The sequence below is a fragment of the Arachis ipaensis genome, chromosome B9 (assembly GCF_059453495.1).
Source record: "Arachis ipaensis isolate K30076 ecotype BB chromosome B9, ASM5945349v1, whole genome shotgun sequence".
Lineage (NCBI taxonomy): Eukaryota > Viridiplantae > Streptophyta > Magnoliopsida > Fabales > Fabaceae > Arachis > Arachis ipaensis.
In genome coordinates this window covers 19,179,455-19,206,304 of record NC_142444.1, presented here as the reverse complement: position 1 = coordinate 19,206,304, position 26,850 = coordinate 19,179,455, and the positions used below count along the sequence as shown (strand labels likewise).

Sequence of the window (26,850 nt, the reverse complement as noted above, 5' to 3'; positions counted from 1 at the left end):
ACTACACGCTACTCAACAAAGGGAAGTGGGAAACTTGAATTAACTTTTACATTCTCTCTCTTTGTTCATTGATTATTGTTCAAACCCATTGAATATTTTCTCTTTCTTCTCTCTCACAACTCTTTCTCTCTTCGGTCTTTACTCAGAAAATATTGGCAGCCATGGAAGCAAAAGTAAGCTACCGAGATGAAGAGAAAGCAAGCCTAAAGACCATCACAATGATGGCAAGAAAACATACTAAAATAAAAATGAGCTGTGGCTAAGATATTCACCAAATGTGGTTAGATTTGGTGAGGTTATCTTGAGTCTTTCATGCTCAAAATGGAAGAAGAAGATTCGGCCAGCTAGAGGAGATTCTTGAAGCATGGCTTGTCTTCGATTCTGCTCAACCACCACAGGAAGTAGCTAGAGTGGCGAAGTGATGGTTGAAGGCAGAGATTGAAGCAGATGAAGTCATCATCATCATGAAGCATCAAGGGCCAGAATTCCATCTTGGAGAGCAAGCCAAGGATGGAGAGCTCGGATTGATGAAGGGTGATGATCAAGAAAGGACTAGAGGTAATTGCATGTTGGTTAATGCATGGTTATCTCTTCTCTCTCTATGTGGCCGAACCGGTTTGTTGAAGGAGGAAGAAGTTGGTTCAGTTTTGGCTTCAATAAGTGGAGGCTCCCCTCTTCTATATTAAGGGTGGACAGCCATTGTTTGAAGCAAGGAGAAAAAATTGAGAGTGCAAGGCACAGAGTTCTCAGAGCTACCTGAGCTAACAGTTTTCTCTTCTCCTTCAATGTATTCAGTTTTGTATTTTTCTGTTTAATTCTGTCATGTCTTGAGTCTCATGGTAAAAGGCAAACAGTGAGGTTTGTAATGAAAAAGCCATAGAGCGGAAAAAGGCAGAGAGTGCAAAATTAAAAGAAAAAGCCATAGGTGTCTTAGAGTTCCTTTGTTCATCTATGTTGTGTTTCATGATTCTGTGGGAATCCCCTTGTAAGTTGGGTTAGCACTTTACAAGTTGTAATCTGTTTGATTATAGTGAAATTCCATCATTGTTGTGATGGAGACTGGATGTAGGCTGCACTGCACTTAGCAGCCGAACCAGGATATATCTTGGTGTGATTTTCTTCCTCTCCTACTTCATTTCTGTTTTCTACTGCACAGGAGCAAAAACAAAAAATGTCTCGTGCCAAGTGACGAGACAAAATGAAAATGTCTCGTGGCTAGGGACGAGCTAAAAACAGAAAAGTCTCCTCTGAATCCAGCAAGTGTTAGCAAAAAAAAGGGGCTAAGATTCAACCCCCCTTCTCTTAGCCACTGAAACCATCACGTGTCTTATAATATTTATCGTAAGAAGCCAGTTAAAAAAATTGTTAAAAATAATCTTATTGATAGATAGATAAGTAGCTAAATATATATGGATAGACTAAAAAATGATAATATAATAGAGAAAAAGTGGAAATATTACTTCTTGTTCAAAAAATAGTAAAAAAATTTATTCTATGTAATCTAGATATATGGGAAGAAGATCAATATAAAACATTTAAAGAGAATAAATAGAAGATAAAAAAATAATAATGTGATGAAAATTCAAAAAAAAATAATAATGTAGTAATATATATATATATATATATATATATATATATATATATATATATATATTGATTTTATTATAAACATAACATATGATAAACAAACAATGACACTATTTAATTTAGGGTTAACCACAAAAAATGTTCTCGAATTATTTAAACGCTGACAAAAATGCACCCGAATTTTATTATGAATAAAAAATAAAAAATGTCTTTAAATAATTTAAAAACACAATAATAATATCCAATAGTAAATATATATTTTTAAAAAATATCTTAGAGATTGAATTTTGATGTAATTTTTTATAAGTATAATAAAAAAATGAGATATTATTATTCTTAAAATTTGGTAATTTTTTTCTAAGTATATATTTTTTGTGATTTTTTAAAAGTATTATTAGTTGTTAACAAAAAAATTACGAAAAAAATATATACTCAACGAAAACTCACCAAATTTTAAGAATAATAATATCTCATTTTTTTAATCATGTTTGCAAAAAATTGTATCAAAATTCAATCTCTAATGTATTTTTTGAGAAATACATATTTAATGTTAGATAATCTTATAAAAAAACTAACATTAAATATGTATTTCTCAAAAAATACATTAGAGATTGAATTTTGATGCGATTTTTTACAAGCATGATTAGAAAAATAAGATAATATTATTCTTAAAATTTGGTGTTTTTTTGTTAGGTATATATTATTTTGTGATTTTTTAAAAGTATTATTGGTTGTTAACAAAAAAATTATAAAAAAATATATGCTTAACAAAAAATTACTAATTTTTATGTATACTAATATCTTATTTTTATACTCATACTTGCAAAAAATTTCATCAAATTCAATCTTTAAGGTATTTTTTGAAAATATATATTTATTGTTGGGTATTGTTATTGTGTTTTTAAATTATTTAAAGACATTTTTGTCGATAATAAAATTCGTGTGCATTTTTTGTAACACCCTACTACACAGAGCCTTACGCTTAAGTCGTAAAGCAGAGGTGACAAGGTATTATGACCTCTAAAAGAAAAGACATATAAATATAGTTGAAAGAAATTATATCTAGGAGCCTTGAAGGATAAGCTAAACAAGAACGATAAACAGAAAATCGTGTGACTCTCGCATGGATATTCATAAAATGGATAGGTAAGATCAAAAGGAAACTGAAAATATATACATATCAAAGTTTCAAAATACAGATAGCAAGCTCTAGACTCGACCTGCGAAGCTAAGGCCGGCCAGAGTATATGATTATATATATCTATATACAATCTAAAATAAAACTCAAACCACAAAATAAACACCTGTATCTCCAAGTTAACCTCTAGGAGGGACAAAACACAAATATGTACATGTGGAGATTCTATAAACATGTATACATAGCCCAAAATCAAGATATGACAGTAAAAAAGGTAGTTCTTCGCTTGAAAGGAGGATATCCAAACGCTCAACGAGGTGTCTCTCGACCTGCATCTGAAAAACAATAACATAGTATGGGATGAGAACCGGAGGTTCTCAGTATGGTAAAGGTGCCCGCATAGTTAATATAAAAGGTCCCGGGAAAGCCAGAGGCATTCCTAGAACTTCGACACTCAGATTTCAGCTTAAGGATTCGACTAAACCAGAAATTAAGTAAGTTATCTAAGATATTCACGTTTTGAATCTAAGTTTAACCTAACATTCCACTTTCTGTCTCCTCTAATCCTCTGAATCACCCGTGGGACAACTCTCTTCACTCCTCCTCCAAGAGGAGTTTCTCAGAAAACATACACATACAATTCAAGCAAGAAAACACAAATAGAGAAGCATTTACAGCAAATAGAACAAGTAGCAGATAAGCGGAATTAAACAGTTAAGCAAACTAAAACAATGCACACTCAAACAAAGGAAACAAATGCATATGATGTATGCCTGTCCTATAGCTGATGAATCTCATCTGTCGGTTATACAGCCAACCCGACATGTCCTGGTAGTTAACCATTGGACAATCCATTTGTGCGCGCATCCCCAAGCTCAATAATATTCCATGGAGTCAGTTTCCAAGCTCAAATATAATATTCCATGGAGTCACACTCCAAGCTCAATAATATAGTATTCCATGGAGTTGAACTCCAAGCTCAACAATATAGTATTCCATGGAGTCGAACTCCAAGCTCAAATATAATATTCAATATTCATATAGGTTTAATTACTCTATTGGTCCCTATAGTTTCGCGAAATTTTCAATTAGGTCCCTATACTTTTTTTCCTTTCAATTGGGTCCCTATACGTTATTTTTTTTTCAATTTAGTCCTTATTAACGTTAAACATCAAAAAAATGTTAGTGAATTGTGAAATTACTTGTATACCCTTAGGGACCCAATTGAAAAGAAAAAAAGTATAGGGACCTAATTGAAAATTTCGCTACAACTATAAATATTCAATGAAAGATATTCCTATAATCCCTATTCAATGATTCTACAACAAAAAAGATATTCCTATAATCCTTTTTATTTTGTCACTATCATTTTTTTGCTTATTTATATATAAATTATACCAAAAATATTTTCTCTTTTTTTTTTTAACTTTCAAAATATCTTATCTTAAGAACATACTAAAAAAAGGATTGGATAAAATGAAACAGAAATAATAGTAATAAATATATATATATATATATATATATATATATATATATATATATATATATATATATATATATATATATATATATATAATGAATTGTCAAAATTATCCCAAAAAATATAACAAATCAAATTTTATACAATACAACAAGATAAAGAATTTATTAACGTAACTTTTTCTAAAGAAAGAATTATATATCAGACGGAAGAGTATGTTCTCATTGTTTTGGACTCCACATGTTACTGATGCTTTAGCTCTCACTTTCTTCAAGTACTAGATACCTGCTCCAATTCCAAATGTCCCAGCAATCGAAATGTCAGTTATTGTTCCTGCAGACACAACACATTACCCTCATTTTCAACTTGAAAAAGTTTGCTATGAACAATAATCAATACACCACTTCAATTGGCAGTAACAACCTGCAATTACATGTGCCCTCGTATTGTGCTGTGCAACATTATAATCTGTAAAATAACATACACTTTTTAAGAAAATCAAGATTTTTTTGTTTGAGAAATAATATCAAATCTTGGTTTGAATCTTTATATGTATTTTCACAAAGATAATCTGACTTTTTTTCTTTGAAAAATAAAAAAGAGAGACCTGTTTGCACTTAAAATGAGTAGCCATCCAATAAACACGGTCATGATCTAACAAGTGAATTCACATTGGATTAAAAGAAATAAAGAAAATGTAAGTAGAGTGTAACTATTGGAAGCATACACACAAATTATCAAAGGAAGAATTAAAAATACTCACACTAAGAAGCAAGCTAGATATGAAGAGTCAAAACATAGTTGAGCTATCCTCAACATCTTTAGAAGCCATCCTTATATAAGGGTTTCTAACACGTAATTTAAATTTTTCATTGCTTCCCCCTTCAATCCCATCAACTAAGTATCTAGGAACTTCAGGATCAAAGACAATATTCCAATCAACAAAATAGCAAAAGCCACTACAACCCTCTTGACTTCTGGAAGATCTCTCAAAATGCCTTTCACAGTCGCACATGTCATACCTCCAATTATGAATAATAATCATACACACTAACTACATTGAAAGTAGAATTGGATAGTGTTTTCAAGACCGAAAAAGATGAAGCTGAAGAACATATCAAAGTATTATATGTTGCAGGTTTAAATGGATTATAATTAGTACAAATGATTGCAAATTATCAGCAGCCAAAGCAATAATAATTTCAAATACAGACCTTAATTAACTACCGTGACCCAACACAGTAATAAATTCGAGCAAGAACAAGAGGAATGAAATGATCAACCAAATTAGTTACTTGTAAGCAATCGATCAAACTTAAAAAATAAATAAATAAGATGTTGCTATCAAGATCCATGGACACTGATACTAGTTAAGATTTCTAAAATGAAAATGTGTAAACCCAAGAACTCCAATTTTCTTGGCTCAAATACTCTTTGAAAAATACGAGTGCAATACAATACATCCTTAATTTTGAAGAATCCATGGATCATAGCCATCAACAAAATTTAGAATATAAATTTAGAATATAATTTGAGAAACAAACAGAAGTTGCAAACAATTAAGTAAAAATAAAACTAAACTACAAATTTACACAACTTAAGAATTCACAGCTTGAGAGACATAAACTGAAAACAACTAAAAAAATTGAAAAAAAAAAAACAACACAATATGAATAGAACACCCCTAAAACATTTAGCTTCTCCTTATTCCCAATCTCAGTCAATCAATTCTTCCTCAAAAACCAAGAGATTAAAATGGGACACCAAGATGAAGAAGAAAGGTTGGAATATCATCATATCTAAAATATCATTAACTATGTTGATGAATTAACTGGCTACAGAAGATAAGAAAATATAACAAACACCACAAGTAAAGAGCTATCACAGCTAATTCTTAAATACTTGATATTAGTCCTTTGAAGATCTCACCTGTTCTCTGACCCATCAGCCAAATAAGCTCCATAGCTCTCCACTGAACCTGAGATTAGAATAGGGCGTTTCTTGAATATTCTACCATCAGCATCGACACCCGAAGAGCAGAGCAGCAAGGTGAGGTGCGGTCAGGCGAGGCGTAGTGTGGCGACGCGATGCGCGGCACGGCGATCCACGGCAAAAAAACGCAACGGAAGCGAGACACCACCAACGCGAAGCAGAGCAGAGTAGACGCTAGGGTTCTCCATTTTTAGTACAAAATGCTAAGGGTTAGTTTTGGTATTTAAAAAAGATGGGGTTGAATTTAATTAGTAATTCTAATCTAATTAGGAGAATATTCTATTTTCAAACAGAATATTCCGTTATCTCAAACGATTTTGTCACGGCAAGGACTAAATTGAAAAAAAAATAACGTATAGGGACCCAATTGAAAGGAAAAAAGTATAGGGACCTAATTGAAAATTTTGCGAAACTATAGGGACCAACAGAATAATTAAACCATTCATATATATGCATGCCCATGGGGGAATCCGGGGAGTTAAAGTGCCCGGTCACATCTTGCGACAGAGGGTCAACAAATAGTCTCAAATACACAAGCCACATAATAATCTCTTTCTTTTTTAAATACCACCTCAAATCAAAACTTCAATTCTTATAGCAGTTTTGGCAGTATCTCCTCTAAAGCTCGAATTTCTGCCCCCTTCAAGGGTCCCAACTATCAAATCCAACACCTCTCAGTCCTTCAAATCATTTCCGGTAATAAATTATTTCAAAATCAAACAAATACCAATATTAAATCTTTTTCCAAACCGACCAACTTCAACAGCAAATTATTGACAACAGCTAAACCTCACATTTTATACCATATACACAATCCATCAATTATTCATTCATTTCATTCCTATTTTAAGGTCTTCTAGCCTAAGTTTTCATGTGACATTAAATATTAACTACGAAAAACTAAAACCATACCTTTGTACATAATCAACATATTCAAAGCTCCGGAGAAGCTTTCTGACCGATCTATCGAAGAAGAAAACGTCAAGAATCGTCTGTACCTCCTAAAATTTCCATTGGCCAAACTCAAGAGATAAAGGAGCTACGTCACTGTCAACTTTCACTAATCAAAAATATTGCCAACGTGTAGAGGAGGAGGTTACGAATACTCTTACCGGATTAGATTTTTGATTGGAGTTACGGATTGCAAGAAATCAAAGCCGAAAATTCGAAGGGATTTACGTTATTTCTTTTTCTCTTCATTACGCTATTCTTTCTCTTTTTTTTTTCTTACGATGTTCATATATATAGGTATGACTTATGAAGGCTTATAAGCCGCCTTAGCTTTCTTTATTATTATTATTATATATTTATATGTATGTATATATGCATAATGATAGTGATAATATATATATGTAACTTAATCCAAAATATAAACCGCCTTTGATTTTCATCCTTTTTAATTAATAATAGTAATAATAATACTAGCAATAGCAATGATGATCATGTAATAATAATAATAATAATAATAATAATAATAATAATAATAATAATAATAATAATAATAATAATAATAATAATAATAATAATAATAATAATAATAATAATAATAAGAAGGATCCCGCTAGGGAGATAATGGACTATTTGTACAATGTGTACAATGGGCTATTGAGTTACAAAATGAACATCTCTCATACTATCTAGAATAACCATCCGAATACTAGCGATAATAAACATCTTCCCAAAAGCTTAAATTGATTTTGAGATTCACCAAGGCTCGAATTCTTGACCTTTCGGATCTAGCGCTTTAATACCATGCATAATACCACTCATCCCAAAAGCTTCAGCTGATAGGAAAGGGTAACACTAATGATTATATCTCTAATACTCTCTAAACTTCCATTGTACACATTGTATAAATATTCCATTGGCTCCTCATACTTTCCCTAATAATAATAATAATAATAATAATAATAATAATAATAAAAACGTAGTGAATATAATAACAATAATGAATACATAATACTAGGGTTTAAAACTATATAAACTCATAATACATATAATACTCATGACAATTGTATCTAATGTTTATAATAATAATAATAATAATAATAATAATAATAATAATAATAATAATAATAATAATGCAATGAATATAATATATATAAATTTATAATGCAATTTAATACTTACGGCAATTATATAATAATAATAATAATAATAATAATAATAATAATAATAATAATAATAATAATAATAATAATAATAATAATAATAATAATATAGATTTGATTAAATTTAAATTATTATAAAATTAGTTCAATTACCGATAATAAAAATAAATTTTTTAAAAATAAGGAATTCTAATTTTATAAAATAAATTATAACTTATTTATATTTATATTTTTAAAACTGAGGATCGCTACATTTTACCCACCTTATAACAATTTTCGTCCTCGAAAATTGATATAAAATGAAAAAGATTCATACTAACGTAACTTCCCTTCTTGAACATGTCAAAGAAAAATAGAAAGATTTGACACGCTTAGTTTGCAAATCCAGGATATGGCTTAAAAGTCTACGCAAAGCGGAAGATACAAGATAGACTTGATGCAAAAAGGTTATAAGGTAGGCTGGTATTAGAACGACGGGTTTACTGTCCCTAATACTCGCTTCATCTAGATCCTAAGTTCTACCGATTCTAATGGTGTCACCTTTCGTAATACAATCAAAATTGGTTCAGCCTCTGACACTAAATCTATCACAACTTACTCTTTCTCTTGACACCTAACCGATTATCAATTACGGATTCAATCTATGTCATGTCTCTTCCTCGTAACTTACCATCTCTGGGTTTCAGGTAACTATCCCGCACAGCTCTCAACATTTCCGGCTCCTTATGTATAACTTAAGTTGTATACTCAAAATAGTTCAACCTACTACTGCTGCGCCACTCTTATTATTATTCTCCAAGAATTTAGTCACTTTTCTAGGTTGACCAACTATCGTTCTGTCTCATTATTCGGAGGTCATTAGTCGATCGCTCAGTTGAAAATCACAATACTCACAACTCGGTAATGTACTACAATGAATGCTACGTGTTATTTACTATGCAAGGCAGTCGAAAATTTCTATTACTAGTTCGTGATTACCTCTAATCAGAGTATCTGCGCTTCCAGCACCATCCGCTGTCATAGTGAATACGCGTCCCTGATGTTGTGCCTTTCCAGCCTCTTGATTCTTCTTCTTTTTCGGACAATTCTAAGATAAATGTCCAGCTTCACCACAGTAATAGCATACACCTAAACCAGCTCTGCACAGAGTAAGGTGGTACTTTCCACACCTCCTACAAGTTAGATTATTCGGTGGGGTCTGAGCTTGCTTTCCTTTGCCTCTTTCCCGGCTGTTGTTATTACTGAATCTCTGGAAGTTATTCTGACCCAAATGTGGTTGTGGAGTATAACCGCCTCGCTTAAAATCTTTTCCTCTAGGGGCGAAGTTTCTTCCCTAATCTCTCCTAACAAAAACTCGCTGATCACCCTTATCTGATGTCGCCTTCCTCAGACAATCCTCAGCCACCCTACTCTTATTCACCAATTCAGAAAACACTCTGATCTCCATTGGGGCAACAAAGCTCAGAATATCGCTTCGAAGACCTCCCTCACACTTAATACATTTCTACTCAGCAAAATCTTCAGGCGCACCTTGACAGATACGAGAAAAGCGGCATAACTCCTCAAACCTGCTAGTATACTCAGTAACAGTCATCTGTCCCTACTTTAACCGCATTAGTTCAAGTTCCTTGGCAATTCTGGCTGAATTAAGAAAGTATTTCTTATAGAACTCTGTTCAAAAAACCATGGTTGTCAAACTCGTGAGTTGACTCGTAAACTCGTACGAGTTTACAAGTTTAGGTAGTAGAATTGAGTTAACTCGGACACAAACTTGTTTTTGGGTAGACTCGGGTAGACTCGGCTAGACTCGGACAGAATCGATCAAACTCGCGAGTTTGAGGGCGAGTCAGCGAGTTTGATTTGGGAGCCCATTTTCGCCAAAACGGCGTCGTTCTGGGCCAAAAAAAAAAAAGAAAAGAAAAAGGAAAAGGGCTTCGTTCATGTAAGAAACCCTAATCCCAAACGGCCAAACCACGCTAACACATAGAACAGAGAAACACTCTCTTCTCTAAGACTCCAAGCCCTCATTCTCTTCTTCAAGCCCATCGTGCTGCCATCCACCGTTGTCTGCGCCACCATGCCGGAGGCTGGACGGATCCCGCGCTATCTTCTTCCTCGTGGTGCAGCGCTGCCACCGTCGTTCATGTCCACTCCTCAGTCCTCACTTCGTTGGTGAAGCTGAAGGCTGACGGCGACGCTGAAGGTTCCTCGACGCTTCACGGCACTTCTGTTCTTCCCCTCTTTCCTCACCTTTGGTTTGCGTTCCTCGCCCTCTGTTCTGCACTTCTGTGATTCTGCCTGAGCTGAAGGTTGCCTGAGCTGCCTCTCTTCTTCTTTGGTTCTACCTGAGCTTCCTTCTCCAAGGTAATTTTTTTCCTAAATTTAAATATCAATAATTTCGGTTCTTCCATTTTGGTTCTGACTTCTGATATTAATAGTTTAATTTTTTTTAGTTTAAATTCTGGTCATCTGGTGTGATGAATGATGAAATTGGTTATTGAAATTTGATGGAAAAAAAATTAAACATGCTTTAATAAGTTAATAATGTATCAAAAATTAAACTGATGCTTTAATAGTTTAATTAGTGTTAGATACTTAGATTGTTAGTTATTTAATTAGTTATTTTTTGTTGATAAATATGAATATTTGAAACTGAAATACTGAAACTATGAAATGTTAGAGTTAGTTTAGTTTGTTTTTAATAGCTGCTTCTTGTAATTTGTAATTTGTTACTTGTTTTTTGATGTTCATGTTGTAAAGTTGGCTCATAATTTTGAAAGCTTTGAGCTTTTCAATATTTTAACTTGTTTATTAGCTCTTAACCTTGTTGGGGTGTGCAAATTTGACTGTGCTTGCACAATAGTCCTTCCAAATCCAATTGGTTGAGTTCTTAGATAATGTTTGTCTCATATTCCTTATCATTGCACTCATCATGCTTCTAGTTGCTGAATTTGCTTTGCTTTTATGGAAAATGAGGTGGAAAGAAGAACTTTATTTGGAGGATGCATAGATTCGTGTTTAGAGTTTAGATGCCAGTTTGCTTTAAGTACAGTTGCTCAATCTTTTTACTTGTCATTACTCATTCCCAATCAAAGCATGTTTGTGTAACTCATATAACTGATTCTACGTAGAATCAGTTTTACAAAAGCATACTAAAATATGAAGGCTCACGTGCATTTATTTTCATATAAAATTCATAACTAAGAATTGTTAGATAATTTGACAAGTTTAACTAAATTTTTATTTACTGGTTCTCAACTATTAATTTCACATGAAAATAACTGTTTGTAAGTTTCTACCTTAAAAATATACCAAGTTTTATATGACTTTGTTCCTTCTGTTATGGGATTTATTTATTTTTGAAGCTTCTCTTTTCTTTTTTCTTGTGAATTGATATGCTATGCTATGCTTGTATTGCAGGTTGTCAGTGCACATGCCTCACATAGATGCAGATGCTAATCCATATAAGCATCAATTGTTGGTAGTTAATGATTGGAAGGAAGCTAACATGAATTGTATTATATTACAATACTTAAAAGAAATGAGATAGTTTCAGCTAACATCAATTGTATTATATTTAATTTGTAGTGTAGTTTATTTTTAATAGCTGTGTTGGTTATAAATTTATCAACTTTGATAGTGGATTAGTGGATAACTTGGCAATTGAATCCTGAAATCTGAATTTGTTATTTATCTTTTATTCATTTTATCAACTTTGATAACTTTGCAACTGAATCTGAATGTTGATTTAGGGACAAAAATACAAAATGTCTGATGAAGATGGTGAAGGTGATGATGTTGATGCCATGGAAGATGAAGATGTTGGAGGATTTCAGTTTTAGTCTTTTACTTTATTAGAACATTTAATTGTTGCTTTGTTATTTTCTTTTGTTTTTTGGTTGTGTTATATGAAGTTTTGATTGTGTGATTGTGTGTTTTATGTTGAACTAGATGCATATTTGTGATTTGTGAAGGATTTGAATGTGTGATCTAGAGTACTTGTTATAATTGTAGTATTATGTTAATTTATTATGTTTTTTTATGTTAAAATTGTTAAGTTTGAGTGCCTATATTTGAGTAAACATATATATTATACATGATATATATATATATATATATATATATATATATATATATATATATATATATATATATATATATATATATATATAACAGGTAAACTCGTACGAGTCTACGAGTCGAGTTTACAAGTCGAGTCTAGGTCAGCTCCACGAGTTTACCTAGACTCGTGAGTTTGACAACCTTGCAGAAAATCTCCCAAGGAATCACAGCGCCATCTGGCTGCAGGATGCGTCGTGTCCCCTGCCACCAATGCTGAGCCTCCCCTGTAGCTGATAAGTTCCAAACTCAACCCATTGCTCCTCAGGAATCTGTTGAGCCTACAGTGCCTGTTCCATAGCCTGAATCCAATTGTCTGCATCAGTGGGATTTGAGGTTCCCCTGAAGGTCGGAGGGTGAACTTTTAGAAATGTAGCAAGTGTCATAGGACCGTCCTCATCATTATTGTTCCCGTGATTATCCTGGTTTATCTGATTACCCAGTACCTCGGCTGTCGCCTACATATCCGCAGCCATATTTCCCAGGGCAGCCATGAAGTCTACTGGATCATTCCCTGCCGGGCCAGGAGTAATGGTGCCTATCCTACCTCTACCTCGCCCGCGACCGCGTCCGTGAGTTGACATCTGGACTCTTCACACACCAAACAAGTGATATTAAGTTGATCAGTCTCAATATCGCAAGTCTAATGCTTCAAGTTCCAAATGCATGCTCATGAATGTTTATGCCACATATATCAATCAGATATCCTAATAGCACATACACACACCCAGAGTATGTCCAAAAGCATAATCAGTCCATCCCTCAAGCTCTATAGGAACGAACTGCTCTAATACCATAATGTAACACCATATTACACAGAGCCTTACGCTTAAGTCGTAAAGCAGAGGTGACAAGGTATTACGACCTCTAAAAGAAAAGACATATAAATATAGTTGAAAGAAATTATATCTAGGTGCCTTGAAGGATAAGCTAAACAAGAACGATAAACAGAAAATCGTGTGACTCTCGCATGGATATTCATAAAATGGATAGGTAAGATCAAAAGAAAACTGAAAATATATACATATCAGAGTTTCAAAATACAGATAGCAAGCTCTAGACTCGACCTGTGAAGTTAAGGCCGGCCAGAGTATATGATTATATATATCTATATACAATCCAAAATAAAACTCAAACCACAAAATAAACACCTGTATCTCCAAGTTAACCTCTAGGAGGGACAAAACACAAATATGTACATGTGGAGATTCTATAAACATGTATACATAGCCCAAAATCAAGATATGACAGTCAAAAAGGTAGTTCTTCGCTTGAAAGGAGGATATCCAGACGCTCAACGAGGTGTCTCTCGACCTACATCTGAAAAACAACAACATAGTATAGGATGAGAACCGGAGGTTCTCAATATGGTAAAGGTGCCCGCATAGTTAATATAAAAGGTCCCGGGAAAGCCAGAGGCATTCCTAGAACTTCGACACTCAGATTTCAGCTTAAGGATTCGACTAAACCAGAAATTAGGTAAGTTATCTAAGATATTCACGTTCTGAATCTAAATTTAACCTAACATTCCACTTTCTGTCTCCTCTAATCCTCTGAATCACCCGTGGGACAACTCTCTTCACTCCTCCGCCAAGAGGAGTTTCTCAGAAAACATACACATACAATTCAAGCAAGGAAACACAGATAGAGAAGTATTTACAGCAAATAGAACAAGTAGCAGATAGGCAGAATTAAACAGTTAAGCAAACTAAAACAATGCACACTCAAATAAAGCAAACAAATGCATATGATGTATGCCTGTCCTATAGCTGATGAGTCTCATCTGTCGGTTATACAACCAACCCGACATGTCCTGGTAGTTAACCATTGGACAATCCATCTGTGCGCGCATCCCAAGCTCAATAATATTCCATGGAGTCAGTCTCCAAGCTCAAATATAATATTCCATGGAGTCACACTCCAAGCTCAATAATATAGTATTCCATGGAGTCGAACTCCAAGCTCAACAATATAATATTCCATGGATTCGAACTCCAAGCTCAAATATAATATTCAATATCCATATATATGCATGCCCATGGGGGAATCCGGGGAGTTAAAGTGCCCGGTCACATCTTGCGATAGAGGGTCAACAAATAGTCTCAAATACACAAGCCACATAATAATCTCTTTCTTTTTTAAATACCACCTCAAATCAAAACTTCAATTCTTATAGAAGTTTTGGCAGTATCTCCTCTAAAGCTCGAATTTCTGCCCCCCTTCAAAGGTCCCAACTATCAAATCCAACACCTCTCAGTCCTTCAAATCATTTCCAGTAACAAATTATTTCAAAATCAAACAAATACCAACATTAAATCTTTTTCCAAACCGACCAACTTCAACAGCAAATTATTGACAACAGCTAAACCTCACATTTTATACCATATACACAATCCATCAATTATTCATTCATTTCATTCCTATCTTAAGGTCTTCTAGCCTAAGTTTTCACGTGACATTAAACATTAACTACGAGAAACCAAAACCATACCTTCGTACGGAATCAAAATATTCAAAGCTCCGGAGAAGCTTTCTGACCGATCTATCGAAGAAGAAAACGTCCAGAATCGTCTGTGCCTCCTAAAATTTCCGTTGGCCAAACCCAAGAGATAAAGGAGCTACGTCACTGTCAACTTCCACTAATAAAAAATAGTGCCAACGTATAGAGGATGAGGTTACGAATACTCTTACTGGATTAGATTTTTGATTGGAGTTACGGATTGCAAGAAATCGAAGCCGAAAATTCGAAGAGATTTACGTTATTTCTTTTTCTCTTCGTTACGCTATTCTCTCTCTCTTTTTTTTTCCTTACGATGTTCATATATATATATATATATATATATATATATATACACGTATGATTTATGAAGGCTTATAAGCCGCCTTGGCTTTCTTTTTTATTATTATTATTATTATTATTATTATTATTATTATATATGCATAATGATAATGATAATATATATGTAACTTAATCCAAAATATAAACCGCCTTTGATTTCCATCCTTTATAATTAATAATAGTAATAATAATACTAATAATAGCAATGATGATCATATAATAATAATAATAATAATAGTAATAGTAATAATAGTAATAATAATAATAACATAGTGAATATAATAACAATAATGAATACATAATACTAGGGTTTAAAACTATATAAACTCATAATACATATAATACTCATGACAATTATATCTAATGTTTATAATAATAATAATAATAATAATAATAATAATAATAATATGGATTTGATTAAATTTAAATTATTATAAAATTAGTTCAATTACCGATAATAAAAATAATTTTTCTAAAAATAAGGAATTCTAATTTTATAAAATAAATTATAACTTATTTATATTTATATTTTTAAAACTAAAAGTCGCTACATTTTTGTCAACGTTTAAATAATTTAGAGACATTTTTGGTGGTTAACCCTTTAATTTATATAGCCAAGTCTACCCGGTGGTTTTATCGTATGTTAACTTTGTTGATCAGGTCATGGACCAGCAAGTTGTACAGCTTTAAATTAAGCACTCTTCCTCTAGGATTGGAGCTCCTTCATGTAGTTAGTTTTTGATGTTGAATATCTATTATCAACTTTACTGGATCTTTCTATGTAACATTTTCCCTTCTTTTTTATTTTAACTCGAAATAATATCAACATATAAACCATCTATGATAGATGGGTAAACTTATAAATTTGAGCTGATGGAAAAAGGTAATACTAATGATTATATTTTTAATACTCTTTAAACCTCCATTTAAATATTTCATTGACTCCTCGTACTTTCCCATTCGATATATATATATAAGTTGTGGGGAGGAGAGAAAGAGACAACCATGTAGAGAATATTAAAAGTTTATGATGCACAGATAAGAATGGATCGGAGCACTATACTTCATTGAATATAGCAAAAGTCCAGCGTCGTCCTTTGACTATTCTCTTCTGTGACTTATTTAAAGAGCACTTTCACGACTTGTCAAGACGAACCATATGATTTTCACAAAATAAAATCATATTTGGATCATGCATTCCCTAAGTAAGTGGGACATATTGAAGAGGAAAGTGGTCATTATCAACTTTGTAGCATCATCACTCCACCTACAACTAACTTGATGGCCAAATTATTGCTCCGCATATAGCTACTTGTTCATCATAATTCATGAATGGCTTATGTCTACTAATTATATTAATAAATTTCACAACCAACAACATCAATACTGGTCCTTCCGTCAACGAAAACAATGCATTTTTTAACCAAGGAAAAAAAAAATTAGAAATAAAAAAAGCTATGAAGTTTAGTTCTGTATGATTTGCGTTTTTATTTTTTATATTTATTTCTAAGTTGTTAAAAATAACTCATGGAGGAAAGAAAATCGTAAAATGATAAAAGTACACTACTAAAAATATCAAAATAGCTGCTGATTTAGCAAATTTATCATTCGTATAAATTAGGGGTGTGCATGGCCCGACCCGGCCCGAAGATTCGGCCCGATCCCGAACACTTTAGAGGCTAATTTGGTGTGATTTCATCAGGTCTAGGATCGGGTATGAGTCTCAAAAATAGACCCGGTTATTGTTTCGGGTCGGGTCCGGGCCATAACTCGGGTCACCCGAAATCGGCCCGGTGGCCCGGTCATCATACATAATTAATATTTTGTGTTATTAGTGATGGATGATGGCTATTATTATGTGAAATTTAAGTGTTGTAAACCTTAATATTTTGTGTTATTAGTCATTATATATAAGACTATAAGTTAATATTTTATGTTTAAAATACATAAGACTTTAGACTAATGCATAATCTTGTATTATTTGTATTGATTTAAATATTTGGTGTTATTAGATAATATTAGTATTGATTATGGTTATGCTTTAATTTTAGAGAAGAGTTGGTTCTTATTATATTTTTCTAAGTGAATTTTACCATGTCAAATAATGATTGGAGTCTTGGAAATTTAGATATTTTTACATGCTAACTTACAAGAAGGTATCAAGGTAATATAATGTTAACGGCCCGGTTTTCACCCGGTTTTTACCCGGTATAATTGTGGCCCGAAAGTGTATAAGTTTCATCGGGTCTAGGGTCGGGTTCGGGTCTAACAAATAGATCCGGTATATATTTCGGGTCGGGTTTGGGTCACATCAAACCCGATTTCACCCCGCCTATGCACACCCCTAGTATAAATTATGTAAAAATTTTGCTGCAATTTTTTTTCATAAAATTTAAAAACAAAAATCATTAAAAAGCAAAACACAAACTAAGTAGGTTTAAAAAGTATCTGCTTTTAATTTAGTATAATAACATTTATATTGTTCCGAAGTGTTATCTGAAAACAAAATATAATGAAAATGGACTTGGACGTCACGATCCAAACGATTTTGTGAGTGTTCCTTCGTCTTCGTCTGAATGGTGATAAAAATACTTTCAAGAGATTTTGATGTTTAAATTAGTAAAAATTTTAATGTGTAAGTTAGATGAAAAATATTTGAAGTATTAAAAGTAGTTATATAATGGAATGATGACTGGTCATCTATAAAAAAAAGGCTATGTGATAACAACGGATGTTTACCACACCTCGTCGAGGTAAACCAAAGTAGTTGGAGGAGCGTTTAACTTATTTCCAACGTGGGGTCGAGTTAAGCCAAACTATAGCTATACAGGTCGAGTTAAGCCAAACTATAGCTATACATCGATTGTAGGTAGAATCTCGATTTAACTCTTAAAATCTTTCGATATTAAGATTTTAAATGAGTTTATCAATTTTACGAAATTTGTACTAAATCTGATGATTTTACGATTTAAATCTTATTAAGATTTTACGTTTTACGTTTTTTATTTACTTTTTCGATTTCACGTAAAATCTCAATTTTCTCTACCTTACTTTAATAATAGAATAAAGTATAATTTTTGTCTCTAATTTTAGAATAAATTTTATTTGTATTTTTAACGTTTAAATCATCTTATTTATATTCCTAAATGTTAGAAATAAAAATAAGACGATTTAAATATTAAAAACACAAATAAAATTTACTCTAAATATTAAGAACAAAAATCTTAATTTATTATTAATAATACTTAATAAAAATAATAAAAATAAAGCGTTGTAGAAACATATAAAGATTGTATATAGCCACATGTTGAGCATAAACTCCACCGGGTGTATATATACCCCTGAAAAGTGCTATTATTCACCATATGATGATATGGGTTCTCTTGGAGATCCAAGAAGTTGGATTTCATATATGAACAGCAAAGATTGTTCATTAGAGTGGTGTCACAAACATAAATTGTATCCTCCACCGTCAACAGCACCACCTAATTCAAGGCCAAATTTTTCCCCTCTTATAATTGCCATGGCGGGGATCTTGGCCACGGCTTTTATTCTTGCAAGTTACTACTATAGCCGCCGCAGAGAGAACCCCAACGATGACGATGACGACTCAGTCCATGAAGCCGAAACCTGGTGGCATCAATACTACGTCTCAACAACCACCACAACCAGAATTGGCGGCGACTTAGATGAGGATGCGTTAAAGTGGATGGCAGTGTGGAAGTACAAGAGTGGCAAAAGCAGAGCCGATAGCTGTTGTGTTTGTTTGAATGAATTTGATGAGGGAGACAGTGTTAGGGCTTTGCCGAACTGCACCCATGCTTTTCATCCTCTTTGCATTGAGACATGGCTCAAATCTCACTCCAGCTGCCCTCTTTGTCGTCGTGCCACTGCCCCCGTAGCTCCGCCGTACGCGGTGGTGGAGGACCTCCCTCTCCCTGCAGGAACTGACACTACTACCGAAGAAGAAGAAGAAGAAAGCATACATAATAACGGTAACGTTGATAACAACAGCCTGCACAGAATAATTGATATAATAAGAGATGATCAACTTCAAGTAGGGGGTCATGATGATGATCAGTCCATTAATAAAACTATCAGGAAGTCAGTTTCTATGGACCCCCACTCATTCTCCTCGTCGTCTTCGTCATCAAAGAGCAGATACAGATCTCGTGGAGATCAAAGAAGCAGTAAGTCCTGCAGCTGTAAGAGAAAACATCTCTTGCATTCTGTATTCAGGGGCCCAATTGCTATGAAAAGGTCATTTTCCGGTAGTGCAAGATTCTCCCTTATTACCACAGCTAGTCACACAGCAAGGCACTAATTATCATAACCCGTATGTAATTCTAATCATTATTCGGTTATTTTTCTTTTCTCTTTGAAAATACATCAAGATAACAATGGAGTTACATGAATTCGCCCATTTACTAGCATACCGCTTTGAGATTCATCTAATTATTATCGGAACGCCGCCATTGAGATAACAATGATACTTTTTTCGATTAAGGCCCAGAATAATTGATGCACAGAAAAGAGAAACAAGTTTACAAGAAAATTAAGACGGTATCTTAGGAATTTGTGATGCACTAAAAACTGAAATTTGGAATGTTTTTTGCGGCTATTAAAACATATTTTATATTGGATAAGATAACACCAATAAATTCTCACAAGAGTTCAGATAGATACATTCACCTCAAAAAATGATAAAAGAAAAAATATAGGTAGACAATAAAAATACTAAATAATGTGAATAATAAATATGAGGAGTATTAGGGGCTAATAATTTTTATGATTTGTAGTCATTAAGTAGCCATCAATAATATTTTTAATGGTATGAGATTTTATCTAATGGTATAGAATTATTCACTTTTCTTTTAATAGTTACATACTGGCCAGAATTTAATAAAGTTGCTGACCTTCTAGACTTTTTCAATAGGTATATTAGATGTTTAATTTATTAGGTATGTAGATAATTATCTTAATATTAAAATGGTTTAATTACTCTGCAGGTCCCTATAGTTTCACTGAATTTTCAATTAGGTCCCTATACTTTTTTTCTTTTCAATTGGATCCCTATACATTTTTTTTTTCAATTTAGTCCTTGTTAACGTTAAACGTTAAAAAAATGTTAGTGAATTGTGAAATTACTTGTATACCCCTAGGGACTTAATTGAAAAGAAAAAAAGTATAGGTACCTAATTGAAAATTTAGAGAAATTATAAATATTCAATGAAAGATATTCCTATAATCCATATTTAATAATTCTATGACATAAAAAATATTTCTATAATCCCTTTTATTTTATCACTATCATTTTTTTCTTATTTATATACAAATTGTACCAAAAATACCATTTTTTTATTTTTTTGACTTTCAAAATACCTTATCTTAAGAATATACAAAAAAAAATAATGGATAAAATAAAACAGAAAAATAGTAGTAATAAGTATAATATAAAATTCAATTTTCATCACTCAAGTATTTATTATGACCAACATAATGAAAGAACTTACATATGGCATATGGTAACAAGAATCATTGATCGAATAATAACTAAAATTGTTTACAAAAATTGAGTTCTATATAGTTCCTCAAACAAGAGAACCAATTTAGCTCACAAAAACTCAAAAACAAGTATATTGAAGAAAAGAATTTTCCTTATAGTAACAAGAACCATCAGAAAGAAATCCCTAAAGGCTGCTTGCTCTAGCATAAACCGATATTCCATCTCCCTTAAATATGATCTTTGCCATTGCAACTAATGCCAAGTGACGCACAGGCCGTCGAACACCAAAAGTGAGCAGGGAATACAACGCATCATCACACCGTCTTTGCCACAACAAAATATTTTCCTAGAAGATATGATAAATTGTAACATCAGAAAACACACTAAGATTTTAATGAAAACCTAAATCAACAACAACAAATAATATCAAATGAATAGCACCAAATCTTAATTAAAAGCCAATTCTCAAAAGGTATGTTTTTCATTCCAATTTTAAGAGTAGTTGGTCCATTGAATGGACAGAAAATTCACATTGCAATGTATGTGAAAGTTCCACCAAGTACCGGCTGCACATGAACATAAAACCTTGCACTTTGCAAGTCTCTACGTTTGAGAAAGTCCTTTCTAAGAACAAAATTCCTGTACAAAAACCCTTAGGTATTCAACTAATGCCATATTTCTAAAAAATTGACATAGGCATAAACATGTTACATCAAATTTTAATTTAAATCATGTCCTTTTAAATCTTTTTTTTTCTTTTCGATAATGTCAGCATCAAAGCATATCCCTATAAGGATAAGTATCATCTAAAATTAGCTAGGCAAATAGTAACATTTCATTAGTAATACCATATGATGCATCACATGTAAGCAAATATGGTAAAAGCAATATGCTAACCTTACAGGGAATAGAACCAAATATCGAATTACAACTCCAAAGCACCACAAAGGAAATAAATAAATATTCCAGTTCCTAGGTTCTGATCGAATTGACTTAAAGTACCTTAAGAATGAATCCTACTAAGCATAAAACTTAATATGTGAACCAGAATTTATTGCTAAACATATTAAGCTTCATCTCGCATGAACAATATTGAAGCATTACCCTTTTATTTTTTGCACCTTATATTCAATTAGAATTTACATCCAAATGGTTACTACTGCAGAACCCACCTCCACTAAGCAAAGCATCCAATACCTAGCCATCCAAGATGCTTGTGATAAGACAAGTATGTTTGCATATAATGTTAGCTTGTAGGTCATTTATTGAAGGAGTTTGCCATAGTTGAAGGCCTAGATATAAAAGCAAATCAGAGATTATACCTCAGCAGTGATAATCCAATTGAAGATGTTCAAGGTATTAAAACTACTACTACATCTCCCCTTGGAATGGTGAAATTGCAAGCAGTGAAAGAGTTTATTAGGTCTAACAAAGTGAAATTTTCTTAGTTTTATCCCGACTGATCCCATTCTCAAAATGTTATCATTTTTTCAATAATGTATAGACTACAATAAAAATCATTCCATTATATGATGATAAAAATACAACTAAAGATAAGAGTATCAATCTACATAACACAATGAAAGGGCAATTAAATAGATAAACATAAGTATGGGTTCAGCAGTATATACCTCAACTTCAATGGCACTAAATCCGAATCTAAAATTCCCTTCAACTGCAACAACAAGTCAATCTGGACAAGCCACTGCAGCCGAATTGCACTGAGACCAACCCCTATAGTCTCCCAAGTCCCTGCATCCAACCTAGTCCTGGGCTCTATCTAAACCAACACAGCCCTACCTACATCCATGGTATTTGCACCCTCGGACACCACTCCCGGAGCCGGGCTTCCAACTCCAAGAATCGCAATCTGTCTCAAGAAATAAAAACAATATAGTAATTGAATTGAGAGAATCACCAGGGTGAGAAACATTTTTGCTTCGAAACACTAGGTACTCAATGTGAATATAACAGAACCACAATGCCTACAATTAATACAGTTACACGGCATAAAAAAAATTGAGGAAGCCATACTTTAGTGCTCCCATACACATTTGTAACTAGTCTAAAACCTTTCCCATGAATTACGCAATTACAGTGAATAGATTATCAATGCCAAAAAATAAAACACAACTATGAAGACATGAATGACTTGATACCAAACAAATAGCAGCATAAAATTCAAAATCTTATACATTTAACAACCAAAACGAAATAAAAATGAAGAAACTAACTTACCTGTTCTGGCAGATCGAGTGTGCAGGCAGCAAGGTGAGGCAAGGTGCGGCGAGATAAGGCGAGGCGCGTCGAGTGGCGGACAGGGCTTCGACGGATCAATCAGTGCAGATCCTCAGAGACCGACAGACCGACAGAAGCTATGGATGAAGATGACGGATCAACAGCTATGGATGAAGACGATGGACCGACGGAGGAGAACGCACCGCACACGATTTTCAGGGAGCAAATTGGGGGCTGGCTAGGGTTTTTTTTTTCTTTTGGGACAAAATGTCAAAGGGTTTTTGGGTATTTTGAAAAAATAGAGATATATCTGGTTAGTATACCTAATCCAAACAGAAGAATATTCGTTTTTTAAACAGAATATTCTGTTATCTTAGACGGTATTCTCACGGCAGGGACTTAATTGAAAAAAAAAATTAACGTATAGGGACCCAATTGAAAAGAAAAAAAGTATAGGGATCTAATTAAAAATTCGGTAAAATTATAGGGACCTGCAGAGTAATTAAACCTATTAAAATTTAGGTAAATAATTTAAGGGTGTAGTGTGTTTTTATTTTATTAGACTAATTTTAAAATTTATTGTTCATATTATTCACAAAAATCATTATTTACCTAATAATAAAGTCGATAAATAAATTTATTTGTGTAGATTCTTGTGAGAATTTGTTAGTATTGTTTTGATCCAATATAGAATATTTATTTAATAACGGTCTTAGTTTAGAACAGTTTTAATTGTGTATCTAATTATGTAACAATAATTAATTATATTTTACATTGATATTGCGATAAAAAATAATTCGATAACCGTGTATAACGTGTTATATTATTAGTGGACAAAAATTAAGTACTAATACTATAATTTGAAGTTCGAAATTACCATATATTTGACAAGTGGATTGTGCACCCATTCCTGTTTGGAACCATCGCATTAACAATGAATTAGTGGCCTTGCGCATTGCACCGACTATGCGCTAATTCGATATTATACGTAGATGTGCATTGATTATTTTTGGTATATAATCGAAAGAGTTAATACTCAATCTGGTATTTGATAATTATTTTAAAAGAATTACGAGATCAAACAAAAAAAGTATTTAATTTAGTCTATGATCTTTATTTTTATGAAATTGATTAGTCTCTGTGCTAAAAAAAAATTTATATACGGTGTTGATTGAAAAATATTTTTCGTAAGTCAGATCGAATAAGATATTCGAGTTAGGCAATCGAAATAAGTTATTCAAATAAGTGATTCGAATAATTATAATAGTAAAAAAGTTAAAGGCTTTCATCACGCGAGGAAATCATGAGAAATGTGTACAATTAAAAGGCGGGAACGGTTACTAAAGAGAAAGCATCAAAGTTGTAAATTTGTAATTAATTGTAATTAACTGTCAGTTACCGAAAATAGATTATAAATACTTGGAAGTCTTAGGTCCAGTTTGGGTAAATAACTTAAATAAGCTCTTTTGAAAAAAAAAATTTAAAGCATAAGGACTTTTATTAATAGTAACTTATAAATAAGTTATTTCGTGTTTGGATTTTTAGTTATAAAAGTACTTATTTTAAAGTTGTAGCGTTTGGATAAATAACTCAAAAAATACAATTTTTTTTACACAAGAGAATGAATATTAAAATAAGGGATAACGATGATAACAAATACTTTCCAATATTGAATGTTGATTTTACATAACCTAATCACTAATATTGTGTATGATATGGTAGGTGAAAATAAAAAATAAATATAAAATGTGTGTCAATATATATTTTGTTGTTGTTTTTTATTTTTTTTATACTCCTATTAGAACTCCCTTCTCCTTTATTGAGGTCAAGAACTTGCTATAATTAACTATGAAAATAATAGCAAGCACATGTAAAAAAAATAAAATTAAAACTGAAATTTCATACCATAATTAAATACAAATTTAATAATAAAAATAGAGTGATAAAATGATAAAAAATACCTAGAAAAAATATATACAGTAGATTATTCAGATGGAATATTGTCTGAAAATGGTGGTGGAAGATCAATACTTCCAGCAGATGAATCATTACATGAAAATGGTGATGGAGGACCCTTACTTCCAGCTGATGGAACATTACGTGAGAATGATGGTGGAAGACCAGTGCTTCTAGCAGACCTTACGTGAAAATGGTGGTGGAGGAAAAGTAGATTTTTTTTTGTTTGAAGTTAATTTTTTTTAAGGAAGTGGTAGAATGACTTATCGAGAAGTAGAGAAGTTATATATTTCTACTTCTTCAAAAAGTTATGCATTAACTTTTCGAAAAGTTAAAAGCTTTTTTTAAAGTGGTGCCAAACACGTATAGTATAACTTTTCATAATCCAAAAGTAAAAAAAAGTAGCTTCTGCTACTTCCCAAATGGGCCCAGAGAATTAGGGTTGGAACTTTAACTCAGAAAACACTCAAACACACTCACATCCCCAGCCAATTCCTGAGTCTGCGATCGAGTTCTTTTTCTGTAGGGTTCCTTCCATGTTTTTATCTTTTTAATTTATCTTTCTGCAAACTTTATTTTTTCAAGCAAATTTATCTTTCAATTCTCTTTATCTTCATCGTTGATTTACATTCCTGCACTTTAAATTTTCATGTCAAAGCCCTTCGACTCAGTCAAAGCCACTTTACTGTTTTCTTTAATTTCAATGCAAACTTTCTATTTCCAGCATTTTCCCTTTAAGCTTTACTTTTTCATTCCTTTTTTTGAATTATTAATTTTAATTTATTTTTATTCCCAATCCTAGTCTAATCGAAGACACTTTGATGCACTTTTAGAAAATTGGTACTTGCAAAGAGGAGTAGGTTTCGCTCCCAGACCACTAGATATCAAACCACCATCAATTTGCTAAAAATCGACAAAACAAATTGGCATGTCCGGTGGGACAGTTTTAAAACTTCGAAGTGTGTCAAATAAACATTTTGTGGTGTCATTTAGTGTATGAGATTACGAAGTGAAAAGATCATTCACATGGCTGATGAAATGTCAAATGTGAATGGTGGTTTATCCACCAATGATAGCATACCAGTGTCTGTGCAACAAGCGAACGTGATGTCACGTTCGGAAGGTGCAATTGGAACAGAGAGTATAGCAGTTACAACTGTTCAAACTGAAAATGCTGGGCGTAATACTCGTCCACGTGACACTTTGCCACCATTCCAGCCTCCACTAACCGTTGGTTGGCCTCCATATGGTCTTCCTCCTGGTTATACCCCACCAGTGGGTGGTTTCGTTCCACCTATTCGTTTTGGGAATACAAATGGAGGGAGTAACTCTCAAAATCCACAACAGCATTCCGAGTATTCTCGTGATTTTAATGTGAGCTCTACTTCGAATGCTGCGAATTCAATGGCAGTTTATCGACAACAAGTAGAGGAAAGTCATCATGACTTAGTCAATTTGTTGACTCAACAAATAACTACAATTCTAAATCCAATGATGGCTGATCACGAATCGAAATTCGAACGTCTTGCTAGGCAAGTCGAACGTATTGCTCGAATCGTGGATTATGAGGAAGGTGAAAGGCATAATTCCAAGAAAAATAATGAGGGGTTCAAAAATATTTTTCAAAATGAAAATGATGTTGCTAATAGAGAAATTCCTCATGTAGTTCCCCGGAATCAAAATGCTGATGACTTTCTAGCCAGATTATGTAATAATCATGGCGGTGAACGTTATCAAGTCACCAGAATTGTGGAAGAAGTGTTGAATCAAGTTGGCCTGAATGTTGGTTTCATGAATCAACCCCACTTTGTGTCTGCTTTTTCCCAGGTTGTTCAAATGGCTGAAGTGCCAAGAGGAGTAAAAAATCCAAAGATAGTCACAAAT

General features: G+C 32.9%; 1 protein-coding gene and 1 long non-coding RNA gene across 2 annotated transcripts; one reads left to right on the top strand and one right to left on the bottom strand.

Moving 5' to 3' along the window:
* Window positions 1–18,614: 18,614 nt before the first annotated feature.
* LOC107616926 (putative RING-H2 finger protein ATL53) lies at window positions 18,615–19,674 on the top strand. Its single transcript, XM_016318799.3, has one exon. The coding sequence runs from the start codon at window positions 18,640–18,642 to the stop codon at window positions 19,588–19,590; it is 951 nt and encodes a 316-aa protein (XP_016174285.2). The 5' UTR covers window positions 18,615–18,639; the 3' UTR covers window positions 19,591–19,674.
* Window positions 19,675–20,917: 1,243 nt separating this feature from the next.
* Window positions 20,918–23,259, bottom strand: LOC110267040 (uncharacterized). The gene is made up of 4 exons (XR_002354348.2): window positions 23,011–23,259; window positions 22,404–22,642; window positions 21,945–22,064; window positions 20,918–21,118 (listed from the first exon to the last, which is right to left on the bottom strand). It is a non-coding gene; the product is annotated as an uncharacterized LOC110267040 (long non-coding RNA).
* Between the last annotated feature and the right edge of the window lie 3,591 nt (window positions 23,260–26,850).

Bases quoted from the DNA above. Each gene is read 5' to 3' on its own strand.
- LOC107616926 (XM_016318799.3), top strand. From the start codon at position 18,640: ATGGGTTCTCTTGGAGATCCAAGAAGTTGGATTTCATATATGAACAGC.